The following is a 14,503-nucleotide window of genomic DNA, read 5'->3' on the forward strand; positions in this document are numbered from 1 at the left end:
TGAGAATAAAGTATAACAATAATAATAATTTGCACGGTTTGATGTGATATGAGCTCATTTAGATTAAATCACCATTGGTAGTGCAATTTATTGTAATGCTTTGGTCGGAACAAACGTGGCAGACTTGTTACTTACTTGTTCAGATGACAATATCCGGTGAAAATGCTTATTTGAGTCATATATTCCAAGACGTAGGCTTGAATCTGTGAGTGCAAAGTACAATACTGGTAAAAAATTTATAGCCTGAATGCACTGTAAGTCGCTTTGGATAAAAGCGTCTGCTAAATGCATAAATTATTAATTATTATTAAATTACAATATCCACACCGGTGCGGTGACTGACTGCCACACATACTCCTCAAAACATTAGATTCATCCGCGCTGGAGCCGTGCCACCGCACAACCCACGCAAGGAAGATAATTCTGCACACAGCTGCAATTGCAGGTTTTCAAACAGAGATGGCGACAAAGAGGCAAAACTTACAGACTGCAGCTTTAAGGATACATTGTACAAGGTTTTTCCAGATATAGAGAGTAATATATACCAGCATGAGAGTAAATGGTGCAATCTAATCTTCAACAGGAGATAAGAAGCGAGAAGACGAGAAGTGGATGGCACTCATGGTCAGCTCTTCAGAGCATCCCTGGATGGAATACTGATATTAATCAGACAAGAGAGCAAGACAAATCTGGTGAGATTTCCATCCAGTCATGATTAGGGAAACTTTTAGAGCATAGAAAATGATCGCTTTTGTGAGAAAGTGTCTGGTAAGAACATTAATGTAATGTAATACATTAATATAGTTTGAATGTCCTATTCTTTCCTCTTAGTATATCAGCACTGCAGGACTGCAGTACACAATGATATCCGGGAACATCACCTGAAAAGAATCTACAGAGAAGAAGAGGAGTCCACCACAGACACTAATGACCTCCACTCAGATATTTCGCATAGTGACATCACTGCTTTGCATGAATGGCCAACTACCCATCATACCCCACTCACTGAGGCACCTTGTTCAAACCATACTGATACAGACAAGGATCGGGCAATTAGTCGCTCTATCTCAAAGCATACTGGCTCCATTGTTCTCAACCTCAAAGTGTCTCAGGTTCTTCTACAGCAAGCTGAGCAGAGTCTGGATAATGTGGAGGCAGCCCAATTGGGCACCCCATGCTTTGATGAGGTGGATGCTGTGATGAAGAGGGCGAACATGGAAAAAGAGCGCAATGATGGTGTTGGGAAGGCTATGGGGCCACCGTTCGAAAATTATATATCCAAGTGGACCATTAATGGAGATGAGGAGGTCAGTCAGTGCAGTTCAGCTCAAGATGAGAGCTTCGAAAGCACATCCTATCCTAGTAGTGTACAGGTATGTGTCACGTTTGATCAATTTAATGTGACCTTACTGAATAAAAATATAAATTTCTTGAAAAAAAAAATTAACTTCAAATAAATGATTGAAAAATGCCACCAACAGAGATCACCCTACAAACAAAAAAGGAATGGCAATCAGTATAGCTTAATGATTTAAATAGTTTGTTAAAAAAAAAATATGAGGAAAAAGCTTTAATTACAGGAGGAGAAAAGGGACTTGAAGAGAGTTGAAACAACAAAAAGAGGACAGCAACAGACAGGACGTCAAACGTCTGAGAGGTACAACAGTATAAGAGCATTAGCAGAAAAAGACTAATATAAGTCATATAGAAAAGTAGAATGATAGATGGATGCAACAACAGGAAGGATATATATGAACAAATAGGCAAGAACATGACAAAAAATAAGTGAATACATCTCTTTCTTTCAGGTTATATGTACAACTTGGGTTGTCTGAGACCCAGAAAGACAGCACAGGCCGATCTTGTCTTGAAGATCATTTCCAAACAAAACCCTCATGGACCAGTGAGAGACAACAGCCACACCATTCATTATCTTCATGTGCAATTTATCCATTTCAAAGACTGTCTAAGAGGTGACATGTGACCTTTTGTTTGTGTCATGCAGGTGAGGTTAGTGAAATGGTGGCCCTAATGACACGTGGGTGCTGGGGGTCACCCTTGAGTGCTTTTGGCAGCAGTGACAGTGAGGATGTAGTGGAGCAACAGCTCCACCTACAGGACAGACATAGTGTGAACAGCTACCAGGAATCTGGGACCCAGGAAAGCACTGATCTGGAGCAACTATTCAAGAGTTTTGCCGGTAATAGAGCTGTGCCTGAAATTGCTGTTAAAGGGATAGTTCACCTAAAAATTAAGATTTTGTCATCATTTACTGACTCTCATGCTGTTCAGCTCAACTGTGTGGTTACCCGCATTCTTTAAAATATTTTCTTTTGTTTTCAACCGGATAAAGAAACTCGTACAGGTTTGGAATTTGGAACTTAAGGGTGAGTAAATGATGACAGAAATTTCATTTAGTGTTTTATTTAGGTTAAATTCAGTATTAAATTCCAAAACTTTTTTTTTTTTTTAATAATTTAAAATAATTATGTAAATATATGCAAATAAATATGTTTAAATGCTATCTAATGCCAGGTATTCAGAGTGATAGTGAGGAGAGCACAAATTACCACACTATCAATCACACTTTTGATGTGACCAATGGTGTGCTGGAGGCTACAAGCCAAACAGAGGTGATAAACTGTGACCTTTATTTATATTTGTTTTGTACCAGTTAATTAATGTTTTTTCACATTAAATCATGATTGTTGTATGACTTAAACCTTGATTAACATTATAGGTGAACTTCTAGAACAAAATGCTATAAAAATGCTAAATATGTACACTTTAATGTATGTTGTGTCACAAGGACGAGGGAAGTTCAGATGGTGCAGACTGTACACAGACACAGCAATCTAGCATGTTCTACACACCCAAACACTACCTGTCCAACTGCGCATCATCTGGTGAAGAGCGTTCTCAGGTGAAAATAGACTATTTTAGTTATTTTTATAGGACACTCTTTAAATAACACAATAAAATCAGAAGCTTAGGCATATGCCTTGAAGAATAAAGGAGGTATAATTCCCCCTCCCTTTATTTCTCAGTCAGAGGATGAGTTGGACGTCACAGTGGAGGTGTGTCGACCCAGCTCATCCCCAGCAGAGGGAAAACAGGCTGTTGAAAACAGTCTGAGTGGTATGTAGTTCAAAACAGCCTGCACTCATTGTATTGCTAGCTTTGTGGGTAACATTTGTTCTTTTTTATAACCTTTATGTCACCCTTATTGTTATCTAGAATACCATCTTGCTCAAGAGGACTCAAAGGATTCAGAATCTATTACCCCTGTGCACAGGTGCATTCCTACCATCAGGTACAAGAAATAAAGTATCTCACACAAAACTCAGTAAAGGCTGATAAAATTTAGTTTAATGTAACAACAATGTTCTTTTTTTATTAACTCTACACCAAGTTAAAAATGTTGAGATCGGCAGTGTTATTTTAGTATTATTTATATTCTGTATAGTTTTTATTAATATTTTGAATTAGCTTTTACTTTATATTTTCAGTTTTGTTTTAAATGATTAATTTTTTGTACTTTTCTTTGCTTTTGTCAGTTTTTAATATTTATAATAGTGCTCCTGTGGCTCAGTGGTATAGCAGCGCAAAAGGTCATGGGTTCAATTCCCAGGGAACACACATACTGGTAAAAAATGTATAGCCTGAATGCACTGTAAGTTGCTTTGGATAAAAGCGTCTGCTAAATGCATAAATTAAATTATAATAGTAGTCAATAATATAGTCAATAGTAATATAATAGTAACAAAAGGTTTATTTGATTTTTATTTTTGTTAAGTAAAGACATTTATAATGTTACTAAAAATTCCTATTTAAAATTAACGCTGTGCTTTTGCACTTTGTATTGATCAAAGAATCCCCAAAAATGTATCACGGTTTTTACAAAAATTTTAAGCAGCACAATTGTTTTCAACATTGATAATAATGAGAAATGTTTCTTGAGCAGCAAATCAGCATATTAGAATGATTTCCGAAGGATCATGTGACACTGAGGACTGGAGTAATGATGCTGAATATTTAGCTTTGCCATCACATGAATAAATTACTTTTTAAAATATCTTAATGACCCCAAACTATTAAACGGTGGTGTATTTTGTCACTTTCGTTAAATGCATGGGTCATTTGTCATTAAAAATTACAACTACCTTTGGCTGAGTCTGTGCTCCGTGTTTTGGTCATTTTGTTCGATCAGTTGTTTGCCAGACCTGGCTGAGATTGCAGACCACTCCACCATATCCTGTTCACCAGCCCATCACCAAGAATGGGTGGAGTCAGCTGAAGCCCCACCCATCCCTCTCAGCAGAGGACATCCACCTTGTAACAGCACCCCACGCAGCCCAAAAGGTACAAAGTGAATCAGAAAAATGTAAACATAAATCAAGATTCAGAATATGTTGTGTGGGTCAGTTTTGTCTAATTGTGAACACTGTTTAATTACAGGCCATAGGACACACATTCAATATGTGCAGGTTGGAACTGAACCCCTCCCTCACCTCCAGAGCCTGTTGGACTCGTCACCATGGGGCAGTGCTCCATCCCATACTGTCTGCACAGAGAGTTACGCCACAGCCAGCGCAGGAGACAGCAGCACTGTCAGTCAATGAATCATTATATTTGGAATAATATATTTCTACAATCGTATCAGTATCAGCCAATAAATATGACTTTTTATGTTTTACGTATCAGTCCAATAAGTAAAATAAACAGATATATTTAAGCTGACAATCTATGCTCAAATAAACACCCCAGATTATTTATACCAGTTGCCCTAAATAATGTTAAATATAAAACGTCTACTTAGAGCCTGTAAGATTTTTTTTGTCCAGAGTACACAGGCATTTTGTTTCTATTGTAATCTTTTTTGTAATCTATTTTGTAATCTTTGTTATATTTGTGTAATTTTTAACTTTTACTGTACAAAAGAATTTTGGATATATGTTAAAATGAAGAATTAAAAAGAACAGTAAGTTTAAGTTAATAATAAGTTAAAAATAATAAAAAATAAAGTTACAAATAAATACACAAAATTATTAATAAAGGAAAAGTAATAGTAAAAATTAATTTAACAATAATTTAATTAATTTTGTTTTATCAAGTAATTTATTCCTTTATTTATTTTCTATCTATCTATCTATCTATCTATCTATCTATCTATCATTTCTGCAGGTTTGGTCCCCCTATAATAGTAATGTATAACTTAATTTATTATTTTTATTAACTTATTATTTATTATAACGATTTTATATGTAAAATAGTTATAATAATGCACTGAGTAAATGCAGCTGGATAAAACAAAAACGGTCTGTCTTCATTTCAGGCTGCAGAGCAACAAAATTACTTTAAAGGGGGATGATTCTTTTCTATACCCACTGTGTGTGTGTGTGTGTGTGTGTGTATATATATATATATATATATATATACAATTTAGACTTATAAGGTGGGTGTTTTTTTATATCTTTTACCTATATTCCAGACATATTATTAATTATGAGTTATTGACCAAAATTTAAATCAGTGCATCTCTTGATTTCTAATATGTGCTTTTAAATGTCATCTTTACTACTGGGATAATATGATGGCACACTCTAGCATTCAAGTATCTTCAATATTGTTGTAATGTGTTTTATGCAAATTGACTTCACGCCAAACTTTTTCAATTTCAAAGAAAAGACAATTTCTTTATATTACATACAAATGCTTGTTGTTGTTTTGTTGTAGAAGCTTTCATCTGATAAAAGTAAATGTACCATTATCTTATTTTTGTATCAATATAATCACAGCTAACACTTATATTGATATCCTGCTTCTCTTTTCAGACAAATGCCTCTGTGTCCAGCATCCTGCAGTCTCCAGTGTTAATCAACATCTCTAAGGATGGAAGGGAGGAAATAGACTCTCCCTCCAGCGGTAATGCAGAATTCACCACTGCCAGCTCTGGAGCTAGACAGACCACTGAGACCAGCCAGGGGACCAGTGAAGAGATAGAGCTTCCTATTGGTATGACACTTTATTATTCACTGCAGTAGTTTTCTAAAACTGAACTTAATTATGGGATGTATTTGCCATGATGTGAGAATCAAACTGTTTGCTTGTGTTTCCTGCAGAGAATACTGATGTGGATGAGGAGGGACAGGAGGTAGGTGATGGCCCGTCAGATTCTGAACATCAATGTGAGCAAGAGTCCGCTGATGAAAAGGTGTTTGAAGATGAAAACAATGCAGAGAGGATGGAAGGGTGTGAGGGTGAAAACCCATGTCAGATACATGGTAAGACAGATCTACAGTAGGGCGGTTTTTATTTTAAATGAGGAATTGAAGTAATGTGCTTCTGTATTTTCAGACCAGCATCCAGATGTCAACCCTGCTGATATGGATAGTAATGCAAACTTGCGGAGTCATAGCCTTGATGAAACGGAGAGGTAAAACCCCCAATACTTTGCCTTAGTAAAGGGATTTACTTTACTGGTTATAAATTTTATGGCACCGTGATGACAAAAAAAGAAAAAAGTGACATATCAGTGTTAAATGACTTCTTGAACAAGAAAAAAAAAACATTACTGTATTTGATTAAAGATTATGAGCACATGAATTAAAAAAAAAAACATTTATGCATAAATTATTGGTAATACATAATACAAAATTCCATTAAAAAAATATGAATTGTCATGGTGACTATTAAAATTTAGAATAGTCTACCGTCTTACAGCAGTAAGGATTTTATGGGGTGGGTATTTATGTATTTTAATTGAATAATTTGTTCACTTTTTTAGATCTAGGTTAGTAGGTTCTAGGGATGTGCGATATCACGATTTTTGATCGTGGACAAATGTCTTCACGATCTGCTTTTGAAGAAATATTGTAGTACCGTGCTACAGCGCACATATTATCAGTTGCAGTTCTGGCTCCTCTGTCTCAATATACTGAACAACGCGACATACATTCACATCAAAAGTTAACTCAGCGTTAGAGTTACAGTCACGGGACTCCGCACTTATTCGCAATCACAAAAGTAAATTATTTGCATGTGCTTTAAAGCCTTGCCGGTTAAACATTTCATTTGCGTGCTGTTCTGACATGTGCTTTTTCCGAGCGCATATACCTGAGGCGCACACACACTAAAAAGCCTGTCAAACAGCGCCTGATTACTGGACTAAGTTATCATTCATGTCTGATTGCGCAAAAAAAATATTGCTGTCAAAAAGACACAAGGTTTACATATAAACACAGCTGGTTATGTCAGTGAAAGTAAACAGTTGAGAGAAAATCGGATGTGTTGTTGTATATTAGATGCGTGCAGTGACAGCAGACTGTAGTACTAAAAGGGAAATTAGTTTAGCTGTACTACACTTGCAAAATGGTAAAAACCAAAATGACGAAGAATCGGGATAAAATCGTGAATCGGGATATGAAATTTTTGCCATATCGCCCACCCCTAGTAGGTTCTATTATTTGTTTATTTTCCTCTCCTAAAACTAAAATGAATTTGCTTCTACTTTGAATTGGCATATCCAATCTTGCAGGGTAAGCTTCACCCTTGATGAGGATCTACAGAGAATGCTTTTGGAAAGAGCCACAGAGCAGAGAACCCCTAGAGACTCAGGGTCCTTGTGAGTGTTGAAGCTCCATGTTTTTCTATGCAAACAGACTGTCTCAAAAATCAGCTTGGAAGTGTCTGGATTTTTATAAATAGGACTAAATATGTCTTCCGAATGATATTTTACTCTTAAAGGGATAGTTCACCCAAAAGAATTCTGCCATTAATTACTCACCCTCATGTCGTTCCAACAGTAAGACCTTCGTTCATCTTTGGAACACAAATTAAGATATTTTTGATGAAATCCAAGAGCTTTCTGACCCTGCATAGACAGCAAGGTAACTACCACGTTCAAGGCCCAGAAAGGTAGTAAGGACATCGTTAAAAAAGTTAATGTGACATCAGTGGTTCAACCGTAATGTTATGAAGCTACGAGAATACTTTTTGTGTGCAAAGAAAACAAAAATAACGACTTGATTCAACAATTTCTTTTCTTCCCTGTCAGTCTTTGACGTGCGTTCATGACACGCATGTGTGATGCTGCTGACGCAGGAGCCAGCGTTCTGATGTAGAACCTGCATGCCCTGTGGCTTGTTTGCAAGCAGAGGAATGCACACGCATGCCTTGTGGTATTGTTGTGAATGCGCGTCAAAAACTGGCATGGAAGAGAAGAAATTGTTAAATAAAGTATAAAAACCACAAAAAGTATTCTCGTAGCTTCATTAAATTACGGTTGACCCACTGATGTCACATGGACTACTTTAACGATGTCCTTACTACCTTTCTGGGCCTTGAATGTGGTAGTTCCCTTGCTGTCTATGCAGGGTCAGAAAGCTCTAGGATTTCATCAAAAATATCTTAATTTGTGTTCCGAAGATGAACGAAGGTCTTACGGGGTTGGGACGACATGAGGGTGAGTAATTTATGGCAGAATTTAAATTTTTGGGTGAACTATCCCTTTAAATTATGTTAAACATTAAGCTGTACTTGGTCTAGCGTGTCTCAGTCTGACATAAAAGGAGATGGGGATGTGAAAGAGGACTTGGGTTGTCCAGAAGGGGACTACATAGAGACATCAGGTACGTGGAAAGTCTTTTTCTTGCCGCCTTTCATGGGTTAGTATACAAGCTCAAAAGCCCAATAACGTGTTTAACTGGATGAAGCCCCATGCGTTTTCTTTCTGTAGAATGTATAAACGAGCTGGGAGAGAAGATTGAGGCAGCTGATCAGGAGAACCATCCTAACAGGTGCACAAGAAGCCTAGAATAAAATGCATTTGACCTTTGGAATACAGTGCTAGTGTATATCCTATTGCTTATATTAGCAGTATAGATATTACCAACAGAAATGAAACCTTTTACAGATAAATTACTAATTAAAAACTAGTTTCAAAATCCTGCTGGCTTTCCTGGTTGAAAATGCTCCACAATTTATTTTTGTCATTTCATTACTATTTGTTATTAGCAGAGTTCTTGAGCAGACAGTTCCAGAGTCAGTCAATCTGCACCGTTAAAGATGAGCCGATCCTGATGTTTTGCATCTGAATCGTTTCCATTTTAGATGCTTAAGTCATGTGGTTTGTGTTCCTTTGTTTAATTTACTGTTTAATGAAAGAAAATGTTCCAAATAAAAAAAACTTAACCTTCAAACTTATGTACATCAACAATTTGAGCTTTGATGTTACTATTGACCTTAATAAATAGATGTAATCATTTTTATGTTTTAAATTCCATTTGGGGTTCTGATGTTGTTGCTACAGAAATGTATTGCCAGTGTCTTGTTGTATTCAGTAGCTTTTAAATAAAGGACCCATATATATATGGGTCGGGTCAAGCGATTAGTCAACAGAAGAGACAGACGGCTGCACGTGAGTACGCGGAAGCATCAGCGGAAGCGTTCAGGCCTCCTTGTGTGAAAACCAACGAGTGTAAAGACCTGCGACTTTACCTGCGCGACTTCACCGAGCAACGAAATCGCCAAGGCACTTAAGTACATTTTTGCTCTTCCCTCTACACACTCTCCTTTTCTGTCCTCTCTTTTCCATATATATAAATATAAAAGACATTTTATTGCATACTCAAAGTAATTACGACCGTAGCCTAAAAAAAAGTGAATACACTGAATCTTACATTGAAATACAGTCTCCTCTGCTTCACTGAGATCTGAAATTACATAAACACCTGTTTCCCTTTACAAAAAATATAAACTCTTACGCTGTACAGTTTCTTTCTTATACAAATCTAATGATGCCACAACAGGTCATGATATAGTTTAATAATGGCTGAATAACATTATGCAGAGGAAACAGGACAGAAAAATAACAGGAAAAAATAAGTGTAGTCCTTAAAAAGACTGATAAGATTATTTTCTTTTAAATGTATGCAATCCTGATTAATGGATATACTGAACTTCACGGACGCAATGTTTTTGAAATGTTTTCAAGTCCACTGTCATTCCTGTTCTAAACTTTTTTTAGGGTTTTACTTTAGCACACAGGTGGAAGGAACTGGAGGATTTACACATTTTGGTTGGGTTTGTGCGTCTAATTGGTCCCTGTTTCTCAGTCTTTTGCCAGCAATGACACAAGTCCTTTTTTATCCAGCTCAATGAGTTTAAGGTGCTGTAAGGTCTTCAATGCAGAATCACTAACTTTCATGTTCAGCTTCTTCATCCTCTGAGTGCTTATTGGCCCCCTGAAGAGACAAGAATGAAAATATTTAGATCAAATGTATTAGTAAACACTCGTCTTTGTAGAAATAAAACCATGTAGTTGTCTGAAGTTACAGTGCATTATCAATCACGTTAGGACTCGGGGTTAAAGGTGATGTTTTTGCATAAATATGACCAGACAAACCTGTTCTTATCTGAGAAGTACTCGGATAACTGCTTATAGAGCGTGTTGAGGTCATTCAGCTTCAAGTTACCACGTACATTCCGCGGGACAGTTTCAAATGTCCCCTCAGGCATCTCTTCACGCACATTCTGTGCTGCAAGGGAGGAAAAAAAAACAATATAATTGTTGATATTGAAAGATGCTGATGACCTTTGAAATTGTGCCAATGTTACAACTGCCTTATGTTGATAGTTTTCTTTTGTCCTTACATTCAGACTGTGCTTGAGTTTGAGGTTCTTCTGTCAGCACGGCCTAAAGAAACAAACACAATCACTAACTCAAAGTAGCTTTTCCCTTAAAACGTCACAAATAATTAAATTTTAACAGGTACATGCACTGCCGTTTAAAAATTAAGGTCAGTAATTTTTTTTCTTTTTTTAAAGAAATTAACACTTTTATTGAACAAGGATGCATTAAATTGATCAAGTGACAGTCGAGACATTTATAATATTAGAAAGTATTTGCATGTTTAAAAAATGCTGTTCTTTTGAACTATTCAAAGAATTCTGAAAAAAAAAAAAAGTATCACAGTTTCCACAAAAATATTTAGCGGAATAAATTTTCAAAATTGATAAACAAATCAGCATATTAGAATGAGTTCTGAAGGATCATGTGACACTGAAGACTGGAGTAATGATGCTGAAAATTCAGGAATATATTAAGATTTCATAATTTATTAAATTAAAAAAGTTATTTTAAATTGTAATAATATTTATGTTGTATTTTAACAAATAAATAAGCCCTTGGTATGCATACAAACTTAAAATTAATTTAAATTTAAATTAAATTAAATAGTGGCGGTAGCACTTTTAGCTGTAGCTTAGCATAGATCATTGAATCCGATTAGACCGTTAGCATCTCGCTCAAAAATGACCAAAGAGTTTCTATATTTTTCCTATTTAAAACTTGACTCTTTTGTAGTTACATCGTGTACTAAGACCAATGGAAAATGAAGTTGCGATTTTCTAGGCTGATATGGCTAGGAACTATACTCTCATTCCGGCGTAATAATCAAGGAACTTTGCTGCCGTACCATGGGTGCAGCAGGCGCAATGATATTATGCAGCGCCTGAAAATAGGCTTATTGGAAGTTACCTAGCTGGGGACTATTGCCTATTTTCCAAAATAGTGGAGTGTTCATTTAAACGGTAGTGTAGTTGTGTAATTATGGTAATAAAAAGCATTACAAAATATGTCTAACCTCTACATTTAACGCAGCAACGGATGAGCAGAGAACATCTCTCGCTTCTTGTTCTTCTTCTGTCAGTGGCGGAACCTTGAACACAAGATTTCCCATTAGCACACATATAGTCCGAACCCAAAAACCTCATGAAACTACTTTATTTTTTCCAAAGACCACTCCTTAACCATGGTAAAATAATTGTGTATGGCCTGTGGTGTAGTAAAATTGACATGGACCCTTTGGTTTGATAGATATGGGCTGTTGTTGCACAACTGAACGAATACCTGCATATCTGCTGTGTTCTGCAGCTGTTGAACCATCTGCACTGTGGTGTCCAGGTGAGCTCGTAGTGAGTCCATGGATCGTTTCTGTTCCACCGCGATCTCCTCCACCTGTGCGCACAGGGCCGCATGCCGCGCTTTGATCGCCGACAAGTTCTCCAGCAACTGAACAGGGTTTCCCTGAAATCCACAACCACAGATTTAGAAACACAGACTTTAGTCAGTATTTAAAATTAACAAATGAATACGAATGTACCTCAAACGTGCCCGCTTCTCGAGCATTGGCCATGAAGTCGAATTTCAGCCGCTTTTCCACATATTCTATATCAGCTTCTGCTTTCTGGAACTACAAGGACACAGATCTAAACATCATAATTCTTAAGCATTCAGAGGATTTAATTCGGGAGTTGTTTGCTGTTTGTACACTTTGGTATTTAGTGGCCCATCTGAATGAGGGTACAACCTAAAACCTGAAACCCTATTAGCAATATTGCACTACTCTGAACACAATGGACAGCAGAGGCAATACTGATAGGGTCCCAAGAATTAGGATTAGACATTATGACCTGTAAAACAGAGAAAACAAACAACAATATGCCAAATGAGATGGTGAACCTCTTTGAAAACTTCAAACATTGTGCAAAGCTGCTCTCAGACGCTTTGACAATACTATTGCACTGCTAGCTGTCCAATACAGTAGTGCAATGAAGTCAGAGCACCTGTTAACAGCACTTGATATGGCTGGCCACGCGGTTGACCCTACCTTTGAGAAAAATCGCTGGCCAATGCCCTTTTAACATTGCACTGCTTTAATAACTGGGTTATCAGTAGTACAATATAAAAGGGGCACTGGACAGACGGTACGCATTCAGGCCGGTCCATTTGCATGCTGAAATATCCAATCATGTAAATAATGTCAACAAAAAGCCTGGGAAGAAAAACACAGTTGTCACATAAACATTAAAACATAATAGTGCTGAGATACAGATATGTAGATGGTTCATAATAATGGCAATAATTTAAAAAGCAAGTGCTTGTTATGGTATTTTGTTCATTATAGCTTTTTTACATTATTTAATTTAATTATATAAAATTTTTATTATATGGCACTTCTGACACTGGCAGTGAAGTAAAGTTACTAATGTTATTTCGCTACAAAGAGCAGCACTGCGCCCCCTATCATCTCTAATTCCTAATGATATTTGAACTCATGAAAAAAAATATTAATGCATGTTATTATGGTTTTACTTAAACAGAATACCAATATAGTTTTCATGAGAGAATGCAGGCATACAATTGATCAGAGTCTTCAAAAGCTAAACTTCTACGAAGAGGACTGTGCGTCTTCCAGAAGCAATGGACATATTTTATATAAATTGTTATCAGTTAATAACAATTGCTACAATAACTTGATGTGTATATAAACCCATAGTGTTTACGCATATTTAAATATCTTATGGAATAAGGTATAAGGACTCGGGATGCAGCGGACACACGCACAGGCCCTCCCGCACCCGCAGTCCCCTCACCGCCGATCAGCGATTCACACAGCAGCTATCGAGCCAAATTAACACTTTTCGGAATGAATGCCATGGTTTTGATTCAAAATATGCACATTATAGTAAATTAATCATATTACGGCTGATTTTCGCTGTAAATATAAATGACTAAAGACATTAGCAGCGGCAATAGTTAGCCATCCAGCTACATATTTTTCGTGATTTTCTCCCCTCCAACCTCAGGGAAAGTCAGGGGCAAACACAGAACACGTAATTCTTCGTGTTTCTTCTACATTATGTTGTCTATAGTAAAGGCACCTGTGTTAGTAACAGTTAGACGCAAACGATCGGTTTACACTTGAAAACATTTGATGGAAATGTTTCGCTGGAAAAAAAACAAACAGCTTACCATCGCCTCCAGCTTATCAACCGTCTCCATGTTGAATAGTTTACGTTCCTGAAGCAGCACCGGAAATATAAAGCTCGCAGCAGAACGCAAGACCTTCTCTGATTGGTCAGCTGTCAGAGAGCGTGGAAGATGATTGGTCAGTTCGGAGGGAGAACGAGAGGAAAAGGGGCGGTATGTTCGGGATGGAATTCTAACGTACTGTCTTCATAGACTGTCTTGTATGTACTACACAGTGTATGTATAATCAAAGTCCCTTTTTTTCTATAGTCTTTGGTATAATGCATAGTAATTAAAACTGTATGTAAAACATGTATGCAGAATTCAGTGTTGTTGTTGGTTTTTTGACTTTCGGCAGTCTGTTGATGCATGCATGCAAAAAAATGTTGTATTATATATCAAACTTAGTCATACTCTGCACAGTGTGTACATACGCTATACTACAAGGTATGTGTAAATACACAAATATTTTGTCCAATAACTTGAGAATTACAGGAAGAGACCTATTTTAATCTCCAAGGTGTAATGTTCAGGTCAGGGTAACTTTAAAGTCATGCTCCTGGATGCTTAAACAAATTCAGTACTAAAACTGAAATCTTGATTGCAGTTAAGGTTGTACTATTTAATTTTTTTTTAATGAAAAAATAGTAATTCAAAAAAAATAATAATAAATAAATATATATATATATA

At 36.6% G+C, this 14,503-nt stretch overlaps 2 protein-coding genes across 3 annotated transcripts in view; one reads left to right on the plus strand and one right to left on the minus strand.

The window, feature by feature from the left end:
* Nucleotides 1–9,074, plus strand: part of LOC107691694 (uncharacterized) — a 14,490-nt gene extending 5,416 nt beyond the window's left edge. Inside the window, exons 10-27 of the mRNA XM_016490474.1 lie at nucleotides 584–692; nucleotides 832–1,373; nucleotides 1,581–1,657; nucleotides 1,809–1,903; nucleotides 2,006–2,200; nucleotides 2,536–2,633; nucleotides 2,810–2,923; nucleotides 3,048–3,138; nucleotides 3,238–3,313; nucleotides 4,211–4,362; nucleotides 4,459–4,610; nucleotides 5,835–6,015; nucleotides 6,123–6,284; nucleotides 6,358–6,436; nucleotides 7,538–7,624; nucleotides 8,548–8,630; nucleotides 8,738–8,798; nucleotides 9,016–9,074. Of these exons, the coding sequence (XP_016345960.1) occupies nucleotides 584–692; nucleotides 832–1,373; nucleotides 1,581–1,657; nucleotides 1,809–1,903; nucleotides 2,006–2,200; nucleotides 2,536–2,633; nucleotides 2,810–2,923; nucleotides 3,048–3,138; nucleotides 3,238–3,313; nucleotides 4,211–4,362; nucleotides 4,459–4,610; nucleotides 5,835–6,015; nucleotides 6,123–6,284; nucleotides 6,358–6,436; nucleotides 7,538–7,624; nucleotides 8,548–8,630; nucleotides 8,738–8,798; nucleotides 9,016–9,064 (2,403 nt within the window). The 3' untranslated portion in view covers nucleotides 9,065–9,074. The remainder of the gene's footprint in view (nucleotides 1–583; nucleotides 693–831; nucleotides 1,374–1,580; nucleotides 1,658–1,808; nucleotides 1,904–2,005; nucleotides 2,201–2,535; nucleotides 2,634–2,809; nucleotides 2,924–3,047; nucleotides 3,139–3,237; nucleotides 3,314–4,210; nucleotides 4,363–4,458; nucleotides 4,611–5,834; nucleotides 6,016–6,122; nucleotides 6,285–6,357; nucleotides 6,437–7,537; nucleotides 7,625–8,547; nucleotides 8,631–8,737; nucleotides 8,799–9,015) is intronic.
* A 529-nt stretch (nucleotides 9,075–9,603) lies between these two features.
* On the minus strand, nucleotides 9,604–13,868 carry LOC107691666 (spindle and kinetochore-associated protein 2). Of its 2 annotated transcripts, XM_016490412.1 has the most exons (8): nucleotides 13,817–13,868; nucleotides 12,165–12,254; nucleotides 11,912–12,088; nucleotides 11,646–11,720; nucleotides 10,654–10,696; nucleotides 10,406–10,538; nucleotides 10,092–10,244; nucleotides 9,604–10,059 (listed from the first exon to the last, which is right to left on the minus strand). In XM_016490412.1, exons 1-7 carry the CDS (start codon nucleotides 13,844–13,846, stop codon nucleotides 10,112–10,114), a joined length of 681 nt encoding a protein of 226 aa, XP_016345898.1. In that variant the 5' UTR covers nucleotides 13,847–13,868; the 3' UTR covers nucleotides 9,604–10,059; nucleotides 10,092–10,111. The 2 variants fall into 2 exon arrangements, with proteins under 2 accessions (XP_016345898.1, XP_016345897.1); XM_016490411.1 differs by having other exon boundaries at nucleotides 9,604–10,244.
* Nucleotides 13,869–14,503: the final 635 nt, after the last annotated feature.

Source organism: Sinocyclocheilus anshuiensis, unplaced genomic scaffold (genome assembly GCF_001515605.1).
Source record: "Sinocyclocheilus anshuiensis isolate Anshui unplaced genomic scaffold, SAMN03320099.WGS_v1.1 scaffold186, whole genome shotgun sequence".
Lineage (NCBI taxonomy): Eukaryota > Metazoa > Chordata > Actinopteri > Cypriniformes > Cyprinidae > Sinocyclocheilus > Sinocyclocheilus anshuiensis.

Coding starts and splice junctions, on each gene's coding strand:
- LOC107691666 (XM_016490412.1), bottom strand. CDS start 13,846: ATGGAGACGGTTGATAAGCTGGAGGCGATG. Junction 12,255..13,816: donor TTGATAAGCTGGAGGCGATG/GTAAGCTGTTTG, acceptor GTGTCCTTGTAG/TTCCAGAAAGCAGAAGCTGA. Junction 10,539..10,653: donor AACTCAAGCACAGTCTGAAT/GTAAGGACAAAA, acceptor CCTCCCTTGCAG/CACAGAATGTGCGTGAAGAG.